At 44.1% G+C, this 22,072-nt stretch overlaps 3 protein-coding genes across 5 annotated transcripts; 1 reads left to right on the forward strand and 2 right to left on the reverse strand.

The window, feature by feature from the left end:
- Nucleotides 1-1,506: 1,506 nt before the first annotated feature.
- On the reverse strand, nucleotides 1,507-11,813 carry LOC140551578 (uncharacterized). 3 transcript variants are annotated; one of them, XM_072675054.1, is made up of 4 exons: nucleotides 11,726-11,813; nucleotides 9,422-9,966; nucleotides 8,057-9,015; nucleotides 1,507-3,972 (listed from the first exon to the last, which is right to left on the reverse strand). In XM_072675054.1, the coding sequence occupies exons 2-4, from the start codon at nucleotides 9,919-9,921 to the stop codon at nucleotides 2,951-2,953; spliced, it is 2,481 nt and encodes an 826-aa protein (XP_072531155.1). In that variant the 5' UTR covers nucleotides 9,922-9,966; nucleotides 11,726-11,813; the 3' UTR covers nucleotides 1,507-2,950. The 3 variants fall into 3 exon arrangements, with proteins under 3 accessions (XP_072531155.1, XP_072531154.1, XP_072531153.1); XM_072675053.1 differs by lacking the exons at nucleotides 8,057-9,015; nucleotides 9,422-9,966; nucleotides 11,726-11,813 and adding exons at nucleotides 4,215-4,554; nucleotides 5,303-5,445 and having other exon boundaries at nucleotides 1,507-4,109; XM_072675052.1 differs by lacking the exons at nucleotides 8,057-9,015; nucleotides 9,422-9,966; nucleotides 11,726-11,813 and adding an exon at nucleotides 4,215-5,445 and having other exon boundaries at nucleotides 1,507-4,109.
- A 1,041-nt stretch (nucleotides 11,814-12,854) lies between these two features.
- Nucleotides 12,855-19,120, reverse strand: LOC140551006 (uncharacterized). The gene is made up of 4 exons (XM_072674377.1): nucleotides 18,910-19,120; nucleotides 17,002-18,375; nucleotides 16,121-16,213; nucleotides 12,855-14,663 (listed from the first exon to the last, which is right to left on the reverse strand). The coding sequence occupies exons 1-4, from the start codon at nucleotides 18,918-18,920 to the stop codon at nucleotides 13,583-13,585; spliced, it is 2,559 nt and encodes an 852-aa protein (XP_072530478.1). The 5' UTR covers nucleotides 18,921-19,120; the 3' UTR covers nucleotides 12,855-13,582.
- Nucleotides 19,121-20,144: 1,024 nt separating this feature from the next.
- On the forward strand, nucleotides 20,145-21,925 carry LOC140551007 (zona pellucida sperm-binding protein 4-like). The gene is made up of 8 exons (XM_072674378.1): nucleotides 20,145-20,439; nucleotides 20,516-20,703; nucleotides 20,783-20,880; nucleotides 20,952-21,109; nucleotides 21,188-21,380; nucleotides 21,454-21,601; nucleotides 21,680-21,755; nucleotides 21,843-21,925. The coding sequence occupies exons 1-8, from the start codon at nucleotides 20,145-20,147 to the stop codon at nucleotides 21,923-21,925; spliced, it is 1,239 nt and encodes a 412-aa protein (XP_072530479.1).
- Nucleotides 21,926-22,072: the final 147 nt, after the last annotated feature.

Here is a 22,072-nt window from a genome sequence, read left to right on the forward strand (position 1 = left end):
CAGTTACTCCAACAGAAGCAGGATCAGCTCTTTAATACTGCTGATTTCAGAAGAGACAGTGATCGAGCAGGTGTCCCAATACTTTTGTCCACATAGTGTACTTTGGGGATCGAACGACATGACAGTGGTTTAATCTAGAGGAGATATCGGCATTAATCAGCATAATGAATCCTAATCGATAAACGGGTGTGTGTGGTGATCAGAGGGTGATCCACTGACCCGCGACCACCTGCACTAACTACACAAACATCCCCTCGCGCGCAAGGACAACAATAGCGCGCTCAGCTGGACCGGGTCTGGTCCCGTGCTGGTCTGGAGCTGCTGTTCTAACAGCGGGTCTAAAACCAGAACACCCCCCGCCCGCTCCTGCAGAACCCTGAGACTCACAGAAGGAGAGCAGGAGAGGAGCTGAAGACCTCCACGCTCATCTCAGCGCCGCCTTTGTTCCTCCACCTTCTCCAGCCCGCTCGGCATGGTGCCAGCACGCCTGCTTCTCCGCTGTGCTGGGATCCGAGAGCCGCAGTCCCGGAACTAGCGCCACCGTCTGGGCCGTTGCGCTTTTCCCACCCAAGTCCAACAGACGTTCAAACGAGCAGCAGCCCGCCTCCGGCCCAAAACCACACCGGCGGTACCAGCAGCGGCTCGGTTCTACTACTGCAACCCTTAATCTCAGGAGCTGTGTGGAGCAGTGTCCACCAGCAGCCACTCTCATTTCAGAGCTCAGATCATTATATCACATCTACAGAACCGTTCCGGGTCACTTTAGAACCAGAACCACACATCCTTACTGTCAGTCTGTCACCATAGCCTTACAGTTTAACCCCCCCCCCCCCCCCCCCAGCTCCACTTACACATTTACTAATAAAGCTCCAGACACATTTCCAATCATGTACAGCAGAAACTGTAACTGTAGACTGTAAAGATCACAATGACTAGTAAACTGTCCAGCTCCACATGTACATTCTGACCAGTACAAAATAATAATTCAGCATTTTGACTAGGTGTAATTGTAAATTGTAAATGTGTTTAGGATATATGCTGTTGTAGATTTCTATATCATTTATCTCTTCATTATATCATACATCTCTACATTACATATATACATATATTATTACTAAAGTTTTCACTAGTAATAATAATAATAATATCTAAAACTATGGCTTTTACTAGTCAGAATTACAGACTGAAGAAGAATGAAGAAGACTGGAGAACACCGAAGAACACTGGAGAACACTGGAGAAGACTGGAGAACACTGGAGAACACTGGAGAAGACTGGAGAACACAGAAGAACACTGGAGAACACTGGAGAACACTGGAGAAGACTGGAGAACACCGAAGAACACTGGAGAACTCATTGATATGTTCATGACACCAATTTGAGAAGAACTTTACTTTGTGATACGATGCATGATCATGTTGGAGGGAGCTGTTAGAAGATGCTTGCTTAATAAAACAGTGTGTCTCATGTATGATCAATAACATGAGATATTTTATTCTACTGCAACTTTACGCAATCATACAATCACACATTTTATATCAGTGAAGTTCAAACAGTGAACCCAGCGGCCACAAGTCTGTAAACAACGCAGGACTGAATGAGGGTACGTTCAATCTTCAACAGTTCCCGTCCAAGAGGGAACCCAGCCAACATGCTCATGTGGGGTTCTCATGGGTGGAACGTGGGCTGGGTGGGTCTCAGTTGTCTCAGGGTTTGTACATATGTTGTTACTGGGATCCAGTTGGGCTTCCTAAATGGCCCCATCATTATAGTCCACCTTAATCTCACGAGTCCCATCTAGACCCTAGGTGCAGTGTACAACACAGTGCGCCCATGTTCAACCCCTCCTGGTCCCATCACTGACCCTGGTGAGCATCCACATGTGGAGCCAACATGAAACCTGATACAGGTCCCACACAGACATGACTGGGTTCATAGGACTCTGACATTATGAGAAGGCTGAGGTCATGTGGTCATCTTTTTTATTAAATGCAAATAAATTATCAGAATGCACAGTGTAGAGTTCATCAGGATACATGATACATGGACCTGGACATGAACCTACACTGACTGTTTATGACACCAGTCATGAACCTACATAAGCTTATAAGGGTGTATTCCAGTAGGTGTCAGCTGTCCTATAAGCTGCTTTTGTTAATTTGGTTCTTGGTAAGTTTTTGGGGTGAAGTGACATTGCATGTTATGACAGCTGTTTTAGTCATCACAGTTTTGGGTTTATATCATGCAAATACAAAATCACAAACCTTTACCCACTCCAAGTAGGTGAAGACCGCTATCAACCTGGAACACAGGTGCAACAGCCAGCAATACCTACTCTGTCTTCTCAGGAGAAAGGCTACAGTCTGCTGGTGGGTCTCCAGTGCTACAGCTGTGCAGTCGTTTATAAGCAGTTTTTTATCCAACAGGTTTTTCTGTTTTGATTTTTTTTAAAATAATATTTCAACAGTAGAAGTGTGAAAAAATGTGAAAAAGAGTGACGGAAAAGGTTTTTTGTTTAGAATAATCAATGATGAGACGTAAGTCACATGATTTTTTTTTAGCAGTTAGCTTGTGCCTTGAGAAACGACTCTACAGTTCTATGGACGGTCCGATCATCACTCACAGCTTCTGAAAGGCTGCTTTTCACATTCTGAAACACTGAACGCTGGTCTGACAAACGGCTCTGCACTGCTCTTCCAGAACTGTATGGAATCATTCTGCATTCATGTTTTCCAGCAAAAGTTAACATTAGTGAAACGTTTGAATGGAAACTCGGCTAAAGCCTCTTGGTTTTTACAGCATATTTCCCTGTTTCTCTGATGGCCAATGAAAACAATGGAAACTATGTAAACAAATGTCGAAAAAGTTCTCCATTCAACAGCCCAGCTCCAGTTTCTCTCCCTCCAACACTGTGGGAGAGTGAAGTAGTGGACTGTGGGGAGTGGGATCCTCTACATCTTAAAATCAGGCTTGAAAACCATAGTTACATTTGGTTTATCCTCACTCTTCCTGCACTTGTGCATCTTTAAATTTTTTGAATATCTGAAGATCTCCCCACACTCTGAGCAGTGATACGGCTTCTCTCCTGTGTGAATACGCTGGTGAACTTGGAGAGTACTCTGTTGACAGAAGCTCTTCCCGCACTCTGAGCACTGATACGGCTTCTCTCCTGTGTGAACTCGCTGATGTTGATGGAGAACATCCAGTCGATTAAAAGTCTTTTTGCACTCACAGCAGCTGTACGGTTTCTCTCCAGTGTGAATGCGCTGGTGGACTAGAAGATTACTCTGCTGACGAAAGCTCTTCCCACACTCTGAGCAGTTGTACGGCTTCTCCCCTGAATGAGTGCGCTGGTGTTCTTGGAGGTTACTGTGTCTAGCAAAACTCTTCTCACAGTATGAGCAGCAGTAGGGCTTCTCACCTGTGTGAGTGCGCTGGTGAACTTGGAGATTGTTCTGCTGATAAAAACTCTTTCCACAGTCTGAGCACTGATACTGCTTCACTCCTGTGTGAAGTTTCTGGTGTTGCTGGAGAACGTCCAGTCGATTGAAACTCTTCCCACACTCCGAGCAGTGATACGGCTTCTCTCCTGTGTGAATGCGCTGGTGGACTAGGAGATTGCTCTGCTGGCGGAAGCTCTTCCCGCACTCTAAGCAGTTATACGGTCTCTCTCCAGTGTGAATGCGCTGGTGCAGCTGGAGAGTGCTATCTCTAGTGAAACTCTTTCCACAGTATGAACAGCAATAGGGCTTCTCTCCGGTGTGAATCACCTGGTGTTTTTTGAGATTATAACCGACACTGAAACTCTTCCCACACTCTGAGCACTGATATGGCTTCTCTCCTGTGTGAATGCGCTGGTGTCTCTGGAGACTACTCTGATTACTGAAATTCTTCTCACAGTCTGAGCACTGATAGGACTTCTCCTCGGCATGAGTGCGCTGGTGTGACTTGAGATGATTCTCTTGTTTAAAACCTTTCCCACACTGCGAGCAACAGTATGGATCCTCTACATTCTCTTGTTTAATCTCTTCTGAGTTCAGCATTCTAGTGTGTTCATCCTGATGCATTTGTGGTGGTAAATCTGAGTGAACCTCAGAAGAAGGAAAATGTCTGGAGGAGAAAGGGAAAAATATGTGAACACAATTTCTGATTGTGATGATTTTTGTGATAGCAATCATTGTGGATGTACAAAGTATCAAGTGAAGAACATCTTACCTTCCAAAAGCAGGAGGACAGATGGGCAGGCTGCTGATCAGAGCAGGATCTTCTGCTTCTTCACTGTGATCAGATGTAGAATAGCCGTCCTCCATCCCAGCGCAACTCTCTGAATACCTGAAGCTCTTCCCACACTCCTGAGTGCTCTGGTGTAATCTCAGATGATTCCCAGGCTTAATATTCTTTCCACTCTCAGAGCCACAACATGGTTTCTCTGTTTCCTCATGTTTAATGTCTTCTGATTTTAGAAGTCTGACATGTTCCTCTGGTGGCATCTCCTGTTGGGTTTGTGACAGTAAAGCTGAGTGGATGGAGGTGGGCAACAAGCTGTTATTCATTTCTGAAGAAGAAACAGTGAGTGAAATACAAATAATATTTACTATATTGACAAAAGTATTGGGACACCTGATCATTTACTGTTTCGTTCTATATCAAGTGTGTTAAAAAGAGTCTATCCTGCTTTTGTTGGAGTAACTGTCTCTAATTTTACAAGCATTTATGCTGTTTAATCTTTATCTTGGGGTTTCATTCTTTATCACTGTTTGTATCATATTATGTTGTGAAGCACTTTGAGTTGTGTTATGTGTATAAATACTGCTACATAAATACAATTATTATTATAATTATTCCAGGAGTCCAGGAAAGGCTTTCTACTATATTGTGGAGGAGCACTGCTGTGAAGATTTGATTGAAGTCAGTGACAAAAGGCCAGGATGTTGGATGATGATCACCACCCCACCTAATCCCCAACTCCCCAAATCATCCCAAAAGTACTGGATGGAGCTCCTCCACCATCACTCCAGAGAACACAGCTCTTCCACTGCTCCACAGCTCCTCAATGCTGGGGGGCTTTATACCCCTCTAGCCCACGCCTGGTATTAGGCAGCATGGAGCCAATAGGGTCATGATGTTGATCTGCTCCAGAGAGTCCTATTCTATTGGCAGTACTTCTTCTCTACAGATACTAGACAAGCTGTGTGTGCATTTGCACATCTGTGTCAGCAATGGGTGCAACTTAAAGTATCTGTCAGCTGTAATTCATATGTACATCATGTTTAACAGAAGGACTATAGTGTAATGTGAATAACCTGTAAAGCCAGCACACAACACCAAGGAATGTCCTTAAATATCCTACAGCATCAGCCCTTCTGCTGAAAGCTGATCAGACGCATAATGCAAACAGTGAGGTCAGCTCCTGCTCCTACTCACACCCGCACCCGCACCCGCAGCCGCACCCGCACCCGCACCCGCACCCGCAGCCCCTCTCCCTCCAGCCGCAGAGCCGAGTCTGAGCCGCACGTCCGGGGTCTTCTGCTTCTCCACTTTTCCAGGGTTGGAGAACCACACTGGAGGAAGGAGCGCCACCACGGCCTGACGGGCTGCTCACTGGAACCACTGGCGTTAGTTCTAAACCCACCTGTTTTCCGTCAAGCCCCGCCTCCTGCTCGGCGATGCCAGCGAACACGCCCATGTGGGCCGGTGTTGTGGCGAGCAGTGATACTGTGCGCATGCGTGTTATGATTTAGAGAAAATCTAACCCAATTTTTTTTCTTGTATTGGCTTGTATTCATTATAAACATTTTTATATCCTATTATTATTTTCTAAGAAATGGGTCTGGTGTGATGTGAATAATTCTGTTGAGCAGATAAATAAAAATATAAGGTTCAAAATGTCTCAATATTTAATGTTTATCACAATTTTAGTAGGACGGTACTAAAGGCCTGTGACTGATCAAGGTCACCACAAACAAACTGTTTCAGGGTTCGCTTTGGAGAGGACCAGGACACCCTCTTCTTAAGGGTCTCGAGGGTGGGGTTGTTTTGGTTTACATCCCAGTGTGATTACTGTGTTCACACCTGTCCAAACGAATCACACTCACTACTATCAAACGGACATTCACTACCCAGTCTTCAGAACTGCTCAGCAGCTTGCGTGTTGGCTTTCACATTCCATGTTTGGAAAAGAAAAGGTCTATTGGACCATTTCTCTAATGACCAGTGAAACAGAGTGGAGAACATCAACAGGGCTGGGACTGTTCCCCACATTCAGGGGTCCCACACCTATTTCTCTCACTCTAACCCTAATGGAGGCATGGAGTGCTGAACCAAGCTGACCCCTCTGTGCATTCACTGCAATCAGGTTAAAGATCTCTTAAGCTCAGCAGAGTTCCTGGCAGTTCTATTCTAGATTTCCTCATTCCTATAGCTCAAGAACAACTCAGCCAGTTCTTAGTTACAGAATGACCCCTTCATTGTTAGCACACTTGTGTTTCTTCAAACCTTTAAAATATCTGAATATCTGATGATCTTCCCGCTACAGAACTATGGATAATATGGTCGTCCCAGTCACGTAAAAAAATCAAGACACCCCATTAAATATTTAGTTCTTTATTAAGAAATATGGACATATCAACATTTGATCTTCATTAAACTACACCTAAAAATAAAGCAAAACATCAATGTGCAAAAAATATGCAAAACATCAATGAAAATATGTATTGCTCAATTAACAAAAAATGAAAAAGATGCCAATTCCCAGACCTCCTTGAAGAATTCTTTTAGCTTTGAGGAGTTGTAAGTCATTCATCCCGCAGCATCTCCATAGGATGAACATTGAGACTTTGGCCATTCCAGAACTTCCCCTTTCTTTCTGTCAGCCATTCCTTGGTGGATTTACTGTAGTAGTTTGGGTCAATCTCGTGTTTCATTCTCCACCTTCATCTCAGCTTCAGTTTTTGGAAAGATGGTCTCAAGCCCTCTCAGCAACAACAAAGAATTCCTCATGGATACTATGCTGAAGATCTTGCCAGGTCCTACTGCAGAAAAGCTGCCCCAACACCAGACATCTCCACCTCATTCTTCACAGTTGATCTGTGTTTCTGCTGAAATGCTGTGTCTGATTACAGCAAACATGTCCTCTGTTCCCGTGTCCTTATAACTTTACATTCATTTGTTTAAAGCACACTGTTCCAGAGGTCCTGGTCTTGGTCTAGCTGTTCTTTCTGAAGGAGAGCTCAGAGAGCTCTTTGGATCTGACCAAGATCTTGATCTTCACCACTCCTTTCAAAAACCAAGAGCAAACCAAACAAAATATCTGAGGTTTAAACAGGACAGGCTCCAAAAAATAAGCATATTTATAAACTGATGATTACAACTGCAATGTGATCATATGTTAGCAAAAAACATATTACATAAAAAAGAACAGCATCCTGTGGCAAATTAGATTACGTTTCTTTTTGGGAAACCAGTCTTTTAAGTAAGATTTATTGATCCCAATTGTCCCACAAATCTTCAGAACATCAGAGTCTACTACTCCTATCTGTGCTAAAATGTCAGTCTAGGCCAGATCTGTAGTCTCAAATCCTTCAGAACTGGTTATTGTTCTAGGGGGTTACTTTGCTTTAGTTTGAGTGAACCTGCTACTGTGCTGATTAGCCTTTTACTATGTGTTTCCATAGTAATTATATTACCCTCTCTCTAACGTTGGGCTTTTGTTAACTGGGTTGGTTACTAAATAGTATATCCAATAGCCTAATAGTCCTTTAGTGTGGTGTTCTTGCTGCATTAAATCATACCTCAAATTTGACCATTCACTAACACAGAACATAGGAGGATTTCATTTTTTTAACCTGTGACTTGAACACTGAAACTACATGTAAAACTAAAAAACACTTTAGACTTCCTGTGAAGTGCCCCTAGCCAATGTAAGATTGAATAAGGGTACATTCCAATAACCCCAATACTTCCCTTCGAAGTGCACTATACAGGGTACATAGACTTGAGTGGAGATTCCAAATCAGAATGCTCCCGCTCCTTGTTAGCACACTTGTGTTTCTTCAGACCTTTCAAGTATCTAAAGACCCTCCCACAGTCTGAGCACCGATACGGCTTCTCTCCTGTGTGAACTCGCCGGTGTTGTTGGAGATTGCTGTGAAAGGAAAAGGTCTTCCCACAGTCTGAGCAGCTGAACGGCTTCTCTCCTGTGTGGATTCGCTGGTGTTGGTGGAGATGACTTCGCACGAAAAAACACTTCCCGCATTCGGAGCACTGATACGGCTTCTCTCCGGTGTGAATGCGCTGGTGTACTTGGAGATTACACTGCTGATTAAAACTCTTTCCACAGACTAAGCAGTGATACATATTCTGACCTGTGTGAGTCCTTTGGTGTAACTGAAGGCAGCGTTTTGTAGTGAAGCTCTTTCCACAGTATGAACAGCAATATGGCTTTTCTCCAGTGTGAACAATTTGGTGTTTTTTAAGATGACCACTTTCTCGAAAACTCTTCTCACAGTCTGAACACTGATACGGTTTCTCTCCAGTGTGAATGCGTTTGTGGACTAAGAGCATACCGCTTTGGCGAAATCCCTTTCCACACTCTGAGCAAACGAAGGGCTTCTCTCCGGTGTGAATGCGTTGGTGTTTCGTTAGTGTGCTTCTCTCACTGAAACTCTTCCCACACTCTGTGCAGACATAAGGCGTCTCCCCCGTGTGAGAGCGCCGGTGTTGCTGGAGTTGACCATGTGTGGTACACCTCTTTCCACAGTACGTACAGCAATACAGCTTCTCTCCTGTGTGAATGCGCTGGTGTCTTTTTAGAGCACGTTTGTCAGAAAAAGTCTTTTCACACTCTGAGCACGGATACGGTTTCTGTCCTATTGGAGTGTGCTGATGTGGTTTGATGTGGTGACCATGTTGAAACCCTTCTGAATTCAGCAGTCTGATGTGTTCCTCTGGTTCGCTGGTCTCCTCCTGATGTATATGAGATGGCAAAATTGCTGCAAAGCTGGGAGAAGCAGAATTTCTGTAAAAAAACAAACTCAAAATTAAAAATCAACACAAAAATGCAACAAATGTATGACAGAATTAATTGAGGACTCCCATCATAAAGAATATATCGCTTATCCAGTTAATCATAGAACTTTGGACAAATTTAACATACAGCTTGAGGAATGTGCAAGATTGGTGTTAAATGGGTGAAAAATTCTCAAGGACAAAATGTTATGAAACGAGGCCACCTCTTCTGATGTCATCTAAAACTAAAGCTTTCCATTAAATGTAACAAATACCCAAATAGAAACTTCAGTATTTAAGTACTAGCGCCCAACAACTGTGAATCGAGTAACTGATTACCTGTGCATATCCTTAATCTACAAAGTGACATTACATTATTCACAGTCTAAAGTAAACTTTATTAAGAGGGAATTTACCTTACAAATGTAGAAGCGCAGAAGTGTGGACTGCTGATCAGAGCAGGATGTTCTGCTTCTTCACTGCAATCAGGTTCGAGAACCACATCTATAGATGCACCATTTTCCCTTGTGGCACACTTGTGCATCTTGAAGGTTTTCGAATGCCTGAAGCTCTTCTCACAGCCTGAGCAGTGAAACGGCTTCTCTCCTGTGTGAATGCGTTGATGCACTGACAGAGAACCATTCTGCCTAAAAGTCTTTCCACACTCTGAGCAGACATATGGCTTCTCTCCGGTGTGAATGCGCAGATGTTTCGTCAAGCTACTTTTCTTAGTGAAACTCTTCTCACACACTGAACAGTGATATGGCCTCTCTTCGGTGTGAGAGATTTGGGGTATTTTTAGATCATTCTCTTGTTTAAAACTCTTCCCAATCTCTGTGTGGCAAAGTGGCTCCTCTATATCCTCATGTTTGATGTTCTCAGACTTCAGTAGTCTGACATGTTCGTCTGGTGCCATCTCCTGATATGTTTATGGAGGTTGATTTGAAGAGAAGTAGAATATCTGAAGAAAAGCAAAATATATAATAGAATTCAATAATAATTGCAAATGCAAAAACATGTCAGTAAACCAAATTTAGAAAAAGTAGTATTAAACTAAATAAAAATAAACTAGGAATTACTAGGGAATCATAAAGAGGGAAAAGATGTACCTGATTGTCTTAGAGACAAGGATAAAGCTTAATTGGGCAATTTTTGCTGACAAATTAACATAAAAACAGAGTAGTTGAGTTTCAGTGACTTCATTACAATACATAAAGTACAGCCTCTCTTCATTAGAAGAACGTTTCACATAAAAACACGCACTCGTATGTTTAGCAGACACACATGTCTCCACAAGGGGGCACTATTAAGCTCTTAATAAGGCTTTGTATGGATCACTGAAAGACAGCTATCAGTTAGTTATTAACTGCAATGCTGAATATTTTACTAGTAGGTCTCCTCCACCTGTCTATCATATAATATACTCATTTCTTTGGATTTATAGCATACAGAGGAATCAGCTCTAAGATTATTCTGATTCCTATTCTGCACTTACTACCTGTATTTACTGCACCTGTTTGAACTCGTTACCTGTATAAAAGACACCTGTCCACACACTCAATCAATCACTCCAACCTCTCCACCATGGCCCAGACCAAAGAGCTGTCTAAGGACACCAGGGAGAAAATGAGAGACCTGCTCAAGGCTGGGATGGGATACAGGACAGCAGGCAATGACCATCTAGATGATCCAGAGGAGGCATGGGAAAAGCTCATGTGGTCAGATGACACCAAAATAGAGCTTTTTGGTGTAAACTCCACTCGCCGTGTTCTGAGAAAGAAGAAGGATGAGTACATCCCCGGGAACACCGTCCCCACCATGATGCATGCTTTTCTGCATAGGGGACAGGACGACTGCGCCGTACTGAAGGAAGGGTGGATGGGGTCATGTATGGCTTTAATTCTGAAGATTCACATTTAGCACCATAAAGTAACTTCTACTACTTTAACTACTTTTAACTACTTTTCAAACAGTAGTTCAGAGCTTCATTCAAATGACTAAATTACCAAAATTACCAAATTATTATTTGGGGGGGGGGTTGTGAAAATAAATATATGTATTAATTTATGCATATACTTTCTAATGCATAAATATATTTCTGTTTTACTGAGCTGAAGTTTACTGCTGTTTCTGTGTTCTGCTTTTTTACAGAATAACCCTCACTCCATTTATCAGGGCTGATTTCCCATATTTACTGCAGTACCTGTTCTTTTTTACTGTTTAAAGATGACTAAGGTCAGCTGATGTTCTGTAGATGTTTTGTTGAACTTTCTCTCTCGTTTCAATATTAATGAATTCAGGCTATAAAAGTGATGATGGATCAACATTCGATTGTAACATCGATTAAATGAAATCAGTCTAGCGTTGATTGAACCTCTGTCCACTGACTGGCCGCTCTCTGGGGGGTGTTTACACACAGTAATGACCATCATGTGACCATCACCTGCTTCACCTGTCCGTTTCACTGCGAGATTTAGGGAATGTAACACCAGCAGGGTTCCCCTCCAGTACCGTGCAGAACCGGGGGGACCCGTAACGGGTCACAGATCAAACTACGAGCCGTTATTCCTCTCCTTCTCATACTGAAACTGATCTGTTCCAGCCTGAAGAACAACTTCAGCCAACCTCACAACGAACACCCAGAACCCAGAACCCAGAGAGGCAGACAGGGCGGCGGACCTCGGGCTCAGGTGTAACACGCCGCGCTGAGCAGCTCCTACCTGCAGACGATCAGCCCTGCTCCCCGTCCTGCAGATCCAACTGCGCCCTGTATCCCCTTCTTCTCTGCTGTGGAGCTGGAGAACCAGGCCGAGGACTAGCGCCACCGCGGACTGAAGGGGTTTCACACTGGAACCAGCGGAGTTCTTCTGCCCCAACCTTTCTACAGACAAGCCCCGCCCCCTCTCCGATTGGACAATACTTTATTCTAGAAACCTACCGATTGGCCAATGGAGAAGTCGTTCACCCTCCTGTAGTGACCTCCCGTAGGGATCTCAGTGGATCCTTCTCAGCCATCACCTTCATTCAGAAAAGCTTCAGTTCATCATCAAGCAGTGCGAGGTCTTCAGAACCCGGACCCAAAACAGCAGCTGTGTGTCACACAGATAACCAGCCCAACAGAACTACACCCTAAAAAACCATGACAGCCCAGTTTACAGGGGTCCGGGCTCAGTGAAGAGACGCTGTGGCCCACTAGAATCACTGCAGTTTTATCCTGGAGGTTAGATTTCCCACAGTGCCCCAGCATCTTACCAGAGCGTGAGCAGAGTGATGAGCAGATATTCTGACATAATTAGAAGAAAGTCAGACAAGCTAACGATAGCTCATAGCCGTATGTTTCAGTTAAGGCCATGTATAACCTCCCAACCGTACCCATCAGACCAGTGAAGCAAAGGCATTCATTAAATCAGCAGAGGCTTTATTTATGCTAGCTGGTAAAGAGGCACTGATAACACAAGCTCGTAAAATGAGCATCGTGACATCACTCATTTACCAGTAAACTACTGATTTTAAAGCCGGTGTTAAATAGCTGACATGAACTGATGATGCAAAGACAAAATCACAGTTTCACATGTTCTTTATGCTGCATGTGTGTGATTAATATTACTAATATAACTATTATGACTATTATTACTAACATTGATTAACACCATATTAGTATTATTATGAACTAGTAATATCATTAGACAAACAGATGGGGTACAGCTGTGCCCCTTTGACTTCTGTCTGCTCCAGTATAAGTAGTCTAGAAACGCTCCCACCGATTGGCCTCAACCTTACTGAAAAAAGTCATGAAAGAAGAGCTTAGTTGTTGAAGACAAACGTAATGAAGCTCTTCAACACTGCAGATTCAGAACCCGGCTTTATTGACCAAGTAAGTTTCCAGATACAAGGAAGCTGTCTTTGGTTACACATTGGTTCACAATACACAGACAACAGGCATCCATTCCCCAACACTGACTTCCACACACATCCGTTCCTGACGGACATTCAAGCATGCAGAAAGTAAAAAACAGAGAAATCAATAGTAAGTACAAATACAGTGTCCACCAACGCCGACTGCGTTGAGTTTTAACAGCATGGGGGAAGAAATGTTCCTGCATTCCAGGTGTTTTAATCTGCATTTACCCAAAGTACCTGAAACAGGTGTTGGCCAAAATGGGATGGCTACCACTGAGACCTCCAAGTACTGATGACTGTAGAGCTTATCCAGCAACTCCTGATGCTGGTTGAACACAAAGAAGTACCTCCATTGCTGGGCTTTCTTTGTGACGATGTTGACGATAGTGTCCCACAGACTGTGAGTGCTACATGTACACAAGCTGGTGTGTGATGAGAAATAAAGCTATGTGAACATGTTTTAATGTTGAAAGATCTGAAACACTCCATGACCCAAAGTTGCATCACTGATCATTGCATTCAAGGAAATGAGACACTGCATCAACTGTTTCGTTTTTTTTCAATTGTGTAAAAATAAATTGACAAAGTGCTAATCTTATAGCCAATTGGAACATCTGGACAACGGCTGCTTCTGTGATAGTTTCAAAAAGTGAACATTTGGGCAGTATGTCTTACATTCAGTAGTTCAGCTCCTGTTTCTGCGTCTCCAATACTGCGGAAGCACTGAGGTGTGGACTGCTGATGAGAGCATGATCTTCTACTTCACTGTCATCAGGTTCAAAAACAATAGTTCCAGATAAAACATCTATTCGCTTAGTGCACTTGTGCATTTTTAAACCTTTTGAATACCTATAGATCTTCCCGCATTCTGAACACTGGTACGGTTTGGCTCCTGTGTGGATGCGCTGGTGGACTAGGAGAGTGGTTCGCCGAGCAAAGCTCTTTCCACATTCTGTGCAGAAATACGGCCGCTCTCCGGTGTGAGTGCGCTGGTGTTCTTGGAGATTACGGTATCTAGTAAAACTCTTTTTACAGTGTGGACAGCAGTAGGGCTTCTCTCCTGTGTGAGTGCGCTGGTGAACTTGGAGATAATTCTGCTGACAAAAACTCTTCCCGCACTCTGAGCACTGAAACGGCTTCTCTCCCGTGTGAACTCGCTGGTGCTGCTGGAGAACATCCAGTCGGTAAAATCTCTTCCCACACTCTAAGCAGTGATACGGCTTCTCTCCTGTGTGAATACGTTGGTGGACTAGGAGATTACTCTGCTGCCGAAAACTCTTCTCACACTCTGAGCACTGATACGGCTTCTCTCCTGTGTGCGTGCGCTGGTGTAGCTGGAGAGTACTATATCTAGTGAAACCCCTCCCACAGTCTGAACAGCAGTAAGGCTTCTCTCCTGTGTGAATAATCTGGTGTTTCTTCAGAGCACCATTCTCACTAAAACTCTTCCCACACTCTGAGCAGAGATACGCCGTGTCTCCTGTGTGAGTGCGCCGGTGTTTTGTGAGAGCGTTTATACCAGTAAAACTCTTCTCACAGTCTGAGCACTGATACAGCTTCCCTCCTGCATGAGTGCTCTGGTGTGATTTGAGATGACTCTCTTGTTTGAAACTCTTCCCGCACTCTGGGCAACAGAAAGAACCCTCCACATTCTCATGTTTAATCTCTTCTGGTTTTAGCAGTCTGACATGTTCCTCTGGTGGCATGTTCTGATGTGTTTGTGAAGGTAAAGTTGAATGAACATGAGAAGGAGGATGCCTGGTAAAAAAAAAAAAAAAGAACAAAATACAGGTCCAAATACTAGTCCAACTTCAAGATAATCTTCAACTAAATGCCCGAACAATCACACTTATTGACTCATCCAAACATTTCAAATCATTACTGTTTAAGCCACATACAGGGTAATCATTATTAGACATTTCTGCATGCTGTAGATTTTTTGAATTATTATTATTATTTACATTAACTGTCAAAATCCTGAAAATAATTACTGGCTGTATTTGTAAATACACCAATTTATCCAAAAGTAGAGCTTATTCAAATGTATTATACAACATCATCACAGCCAAGTAGAGTTTTTATTTTCACAAATTCATTTTTCCTCTAGTGGTAGAAACTGTCAAACTAGGGCTGCCTGATATTGGAAACAAATAGACATTGTTATTCCTCTGCATTATATAATACAATATTATAAAACATTTTCACCAGAAGGCACAAGAAGTGAATGATCCAACATGACACAATATTAATAATGTATACAATGTATCCATGATAGGAGAATTAAATAAATATTAAATATTTCATAAAAAAATTGAATTATTAAATGCATTCCTGTGATTACACATGCCCACATGATGATGCTATTGTGCATATACTGAATTATGCAGCTCTCCAGCAAACCAATCAATGAGTGAATCACTTCAAGGCTTCGTGCACAGGCAATGTACAGCATGTAAAATCTTCCAAAACACAGTAAGATTATAACTTATATATAAATAAATATATAAATATATAAATGTATCAGGACATCCTGCGAGGTGGATAAAGTGACTGACTGTGTCCTGTGCTTCACCACCCTCCTGAATGTAATAGGCTCTTTAAACAGCACCTCTCTGGACAGGACCTTTCCTAAACGGTACACAGCTCAGTCCGGCAGGGTCCGGTTGCCCGTTTCAAGATGGTGGCGCTAGTGACGTGGCAGGCTGAACGCAGACATGCGTGAAACGCGTTAACCAATGAGAGCCGGACTACCGAGCTGAAGAGAAAGATCAAACTGATTGATCCTAATCGATATGGTTGACAAAAACACTAAACACTTACGGGGTTTTTCCACTTTCATGTGGCAGCAAAGCAAAACAAAGCCCAACCTCGCCGCATCCACTGCACCGGCGCTGCGCTGCTGGTCAGCACTAGTTAGGGCGGTAGTGTGGGTTTGGGACGCAGCCAGTGTTCCGCTGCTGTCTGTCTGGTCTGTTGTGATGGAAGGTCTGATCTGAGCTCCGTCATCAGACACTGTGTGTTTTAATAAATACTGTATACTGAATACGGTATCATCAGACAGACAGACAGACAGACCACAGCGGGATCTGTCACTGGACCGGTGTCGGTTCCGTGCTCCCTATCGGTTCGGGTTTACAGTGTGGTGTGGAGCAGATATGAGAGTCAGAGAAACACTGAAGACTACCGAGAACCTTCCGCCCTGAAGAGCTACTTACAGCATCCCCACTCCTGCTGCTCCACCTGCTCCACCTGCTACAACAGCAACGCCGCCTGCCTCCTGCCTCCTGCCTCTCTCCTCTGCTTCTCTGCTTTACTGCTGCTGGAGAACCACTCTGCAGGAATTAGTGCCACCATGCACTAAAGGGAATTCACCATTTAAACCCCACCTGTATTCAGGCAAACCCCGCCTCCTGCTCTACGATTGGACAGCTGAGAAGTCGATTAGTTTTACCCTAGAAAACACAGGACATGGTGGAACTAAATACTGAATTTGCAGCAGAAACAAACAAATCTCCCAACATAGAGATTCCTTTAAATGATTTCATATACAGATTAAACCTAATAGATATATATATATATTTAGATATATAGACAGACATATAGATAAGCAGATGAGTAGACGTTTTGTTTCCCATTGGCAGATATGGTACAACCATGAGTTAGGAGCCTATAAAAAAAATCTAATGAGATCTTCTGCCTCTGACTTGAAGTGATGTGAAATAGCCTGTTCTGAAATGCAGCATCATGGGCGCTGTTAAATCCCATGAGCTGACTGTAGGGGATATACAGAACACTGCTTAAGGTCCCATTGAGCGGTCCTGTTTCATGGCTTGTCTCGTCTTGAATGAAGGCACGTCTGATTTGTAGGATCTGCTTCATATGAGCACAGTTCAACGTCAGAGAAGAGCTGAAAGTAAGGCTGTTCTCTGTAAAATGTCACGTGTTTAGTGAATAAAAAGCTCTAAACCTACAATCAAACAAGAGCACAGGGTCTGATATTAGTCCACTTCTACGCCTCCAGGCAGAGTCTGAGCACTGATGTTTTAATGGGTGAACTGTCCTGCTCCAGTCCTCTAGAGACCAATGAAAACGTGGCTACTGCTCCTCTCCCTCCAACACTTGCTGTGGACTGCTGCCCACAGGTGGACCCTCTGCGTCTTCGTTGTGATCGGGTTCCAGAACCACGGTTGCAGAATTATCCAGCTCTTTCTTACCACACCTGTGAGTCTCCAGAGCTTCTGAATCTCCCGTGTGAACGCAGTGGTGTGTTTGGAGATTGCGGTGTCTCGTAAAATGCCTTCCACAGCGTGGGCAGAAATAGGGCTTCTCTCCTGTGTGAGTGCGCCGGTGCTGTTGGAGGTTACTGCGTCTAGTGAAACTCTTTCCGCAGTACGAACAGCAATAGGGCCTCTCTCCTGTGTGAATGATCTGGTGTTTTCTGAGAGTACATCGGTCAATGAAGCTCTTCCCACACTGGGAGCAGTCGAAGGGCTTCTCTCCTGAGTGAATGCGCTGGTGGAGCTGCAGGGTGCTGTTTTGATTAAAGCTCTTCCCGCACTCTGAGCACTTGTACGGCTTCTCTCCAGTGTGAATGCGCATGTGTCTGGACAGAGTCCCCCGGTCAGAAAACCCCTTCCCACACTCCGAGCAGACGTACGGTCTGGCGCCTGTGTGAGTGTGCTCGTGTTGTTCAAGTGTACTGTACCTCAGAAAACTCTTCTCACAGTATGAACAGCAGTAGGGCTTCTCTCCGGTGTGAGTGCGCTTATGCTGTTGGAGATTACTGTACCTCGAAAAATTCCTCCCACAGTCTGAACAGTGATGCGGTTTCTCACCGGTGTGAACCACTTGGTGAAGATGGAGACTGCCCTTTTGGTTAAAACTCTTCCCACACTCGGAGCACTGATACGGCTTCTCTCCGGTGTGAATGCGCTGGTGTTTGGTTAGAGTACACCTATCCGAGAAACTCTTTCCACACTCTGAGCACACATACGGTTTCTCCCCCGTGTGAGTGCGCTGGTGGAGTTGGAGGTTACTGTATCTAGAAAAAGTCTTCTCACAGTATGAGCAGCAGAAGGGCTTCTCTCTGGTGTGAGTGCAGTGGTGATGTTGGAGATTACTGTATCTAGAAAATGTCCTTCCACAGTGTGAGCAGACATAGTGTTGCTTTTCTGTATGAACACACTGGTGTTTGTTTAGTGCATGTTCATCAGGAAAAGTCTTTCCACACTCTGAGCAGACATACTGCAACCTTCCTGTATGAACACATGGATGGTGTTGTTGGAGAGGAGTCGGATATGATGGGAGATCGTTCTCTTCTTTAAAACATTTCTCACACTGTGAGATGCAATATGGCTCCTCTGTGTCCTCATGTTTAATGTCTTCTGATTTCAGCAGTCTTACGTGTTTCTCTGGCGCCATCTCCTGATGTGTTTGTAGTGGTGAACTTGAGGCAACATCAGGACAAAGGCTGTAGAAGAAAAAAGAAAAACAAAAGTAATGTTTAAAACTTAAAAGGCATGAAAGTGGGTGGCAGCTAACAGACCTCTAACAGCAGATGTTTTCAGATTTAAAAAGTTTACAAATACAGAATTAAACAAACGAAAACTGCAAATCTAACTAAAGCAGTTCTCTTTCCCTATTGCTACGTAATTCTGAACACTGCACAGTACAGTCAAGGCAGAAAGTGGTGAAGTCTAAAAACTAAAAGATGAAGCCTAGTTATTATTGATCCTAGCATGTTTTGTGGCCTACAACAAAATGCTTAGCAGTCCAAGATGACTTAAGATAGCAAAAGAAACAGAGCCATAAGATATTAAAATAAGAAATATTACTGATCATATTAAACAGAAATGTATTATATTATACAGACATTAAAGGAAACAAACAGGAAATGATCGTTGTAGTTTATCATCATTATCATCACACTAACTGACTGTATAGAGCTAGGACTTCAGGATAATCTACTCAGAGCTCAGAGCTCAGAGCTCCAGTGTGGTCTTACCTGTCCTGCATCCTGCTTCAGAAACGACCAGGTCTACAGCTCTTCTCCCAGGACCAGCCAGGCACGCGTGCTCCTAACAGCTCCTGACCACTGCTCAGCCCCTTTTCCTCTCCGTCCTGCAGAAACCTACAGAAACCTGCCAGGTACCGAAGAACGTCCGGGATCATCTGCTTCTCTTCTTTTTGGAGGGCTGGAGAACCTCTCTGAAAGAGTTAGCGCCACCACGGACTGAAGGGCGTTCACTCGAGAGCCACAGACAGACGGGGTTTGTAATCCCACCTGTTTTCAGACAATCCCCGTCTCCTGTGCTCCTATTGGACAGTTATTCACACGAAAAACAGTCGATTGACCAATTGAGAAGTTGTTGGCGTTAGCAACCACAGAACAGAGGATCTGCAGCAGAACCAAGAGCAACCAGAGAGTTTCTCAAATGTGTCCCTGAACAACAGAACCATCTTTAATAGGATCTTTGGAGGACCTTCTATTGATCTTGCACCCGTCACATCCTTCTTCTGTCTGGTGCACCTTATTTAGCCCATTATTCCATGTGTTAGCAGCTGAATCGCTCTGTAGGGTCCAATTCTGACCAACACCTGAACTTTCATCCGGCCCACATTCTGCCTTTCAATGATGTCAAGCATTTATTCCAAATCTGGTTAGCAGGAACACAGAACACCCAAAACAGAAATGCTGTACAAACCTCTGACACGATCGGCTGATCAACCTTCAGTGTGGTGACCACAGGAGAGCCCATAAGACACTTCCCATAGCCATAACAGACGTGTGAGCGCCTGAACATCTGCTGTCTGGGATGTGGTTTAAAAGGCCATGATAAACTACACCACTCTAGATTAACGGTTCGAGACATTTACTCCAGGCCTAACATCACCAGCTGCTTATGTGCTGTAAGTTGATCTGATGGAAACTGTGGTTGGATCTCAAATATTCTTCTTCCAGAAATATTTAAAGAGCCATATGCTACACATTCAGAAAAATCCAGGTAAATAAACAGTTCAGCAGTCTGTAAGCCTTTCTCTCTTTCCAGCCAATCGACAGGGAAAGCATATATAAGACACGCCCATAGGCGAATTCATTATTCACAATAGATGGCAAACGGCCAGGTCTGCAGTATCATTGAGGTCAAATGAAGGGGCGGGATTAATCAGAGATAGAGGGTGGAATAAAAAGATGGCTGCCAGGGGAGCTGGCTTGTTGCTGTGAGCTCTATGGAAGTCATGGCTCATTTTCTTGCTGTCCTCGCAGTGGTTAGTTTCAGCTTCTTGAACACAGCAGCTGCTGCTGCTGTTGCTTTTCCACGAAGGCTTCATACTCAAGCTCAGCCTGTTCCTCTTCACCAGTATGGTCCTCGGGGATTTGCTCCTGAACAGGTGGCTCAACCTGAACCCTATCAGATATGCCAAGTAGCAGAACATGATAAGGTTCCGTGTGGTGAACTTGGCATAACCGGTGACAACTGTCAAGCGATTGACTGCTGTTTTGATGGACAGCAGTGCTACTATGGGATGGCTGGTAAGGTGTGGGTTCTTGGGGTTTTGTCTGTGAGCTTTATCTGCTGGTTAAGCTAACGACTCTACCCTGTGTTCAGTGACCATCCAGTGCACCAAGGATGCACAGTTTGTGTTGGTGGTGGCCAGAGATTCAACGCTACCCAGGCTGAGTCTAGACTCGATCAGTTTACTGGGAGGAAGTGATGGGGTCTGTGGTGCAGCTGACTCTAATGCTGCTTTTGCCATTTTCCAATTTCCTGTTACTGCTTGTGGAACAAGGATCATGGTGAGAACCTGAAGTCTTGCTGTTCTGATGAAATAACCAAGCACTGGTGTTTGGTACTAAATGGCTGTTTTCTCTTTAGGATACAGGAAGTTATTTGGTTTATGAGAACAAAATGTCCTCCTCCTATGAAGTTGGTGTGGGGCCCCATGGTGCAATCACGAGAGACAGCCACTATGAGTGAGTGACCCTTGCATCACCCAGCAGCTGTTGGTCAGGATGTTGTGCTAACCTGGTGTTTCCTTTGCAAGGCTGTTCTTCCAGTGTAGGTATTCTTCAACAAGCGTTGAGGCATTGCTGGTTGAAGTCAACACTGTTCCTCCTCCACTCCCAGTGGCTGTTCTTGGTCCCCTCAGAGTAGAGCTGAGACTAGCTAACGGCCAGTGTGTCGCAAAGGGCTGTGTAGAAGGTAAGGGGTTTGGGCCTTAACACTTGCTCAGGTAAAATTTTCTTCATCCTTTGCAACATTGATTCTGTGCTTCAACAGAACAGGTAGCCTACACCTCCTACTACTCTGAGGGGGAGTACCCCATCACTAAGGTTCTGAGGGAGCCTGTATATGTGGAGGTGCGTCTCTTGGAGCGGTCTGACCCAAATGTTGTCCTCACCTTGCAACGCTGCTGGGCAACCTCTACTCCGAACCCAGACACCCTTCCGCAATGGGACCTCCTGGTGGATGGGTAATGTATCGTGTCCCTGTACAGGTTTAGGTGGTTTTGTGCATGGCAGTGTTGGTATACTGTTCTTCTCTAGGTGTCCGTACCAGGATGATCGTTACCTGACCACCCTGATCCCAGTGGGAGGCTCGTCTGACCTTCCCTATCCCACCCACTACAAGCGGTTCGTCCTCAAGATGTTCACATTTGTGGATCCAACCTCTCTGGCTCCCCTGAAGGAAACGGTAAAGCATCCTGCTGAGTCCTTCAGTTTGTAGGTGGAATTTGAGGAGTGCGTAAAGGGCTGCTTCCTTTTCTTCCAGGTGTTTATCCACTGCAGTACAGCTGTGTGCCATCCAAGTGAAACTGACTCGTGTGAACAACAATGTGGTAAACAAAGTGGGTCAAGATCTCATTAGTCCTCAGTTTCATGTCTCTGAATTCTGGATTAAATGTATTAATAATTATTTTTTTCTCTTCATTCAGAGAGAGATGTTGCTGCAGCAGACCGGGATGCTCCCAGTGAGTCCGTGGTGTCCAGTAAAGAAGTCATCTTCATTGAAGCTTGAAGTTCAGATTTTGGTCTTGCCTGAAATAAAATGGCTTTCTTTCAAGTTATGGTGTCTGAGTAGTTGACTACCCTGTCTATTAGTAAACCAATCAGCTTGAGGTCTTGAGGGGTTATTATTATTTTTTTTTTAATACACTGGCACATA

This window comes from Salminus brasiliensis, chromosome 3 (genome assembly GCF_030463535.1).
Source record: "Salminus brasiliensis chromosome 3, fSalBra1.hap2, whole genome shotgun sequence".
In the NCBI taxonomy this organism is placed as follows: Eukaryota; Metazoa; Chordata; class Actinopteri; order Characiformes; family Bryconidae; genus Salminus; species Salminus brasiliensis.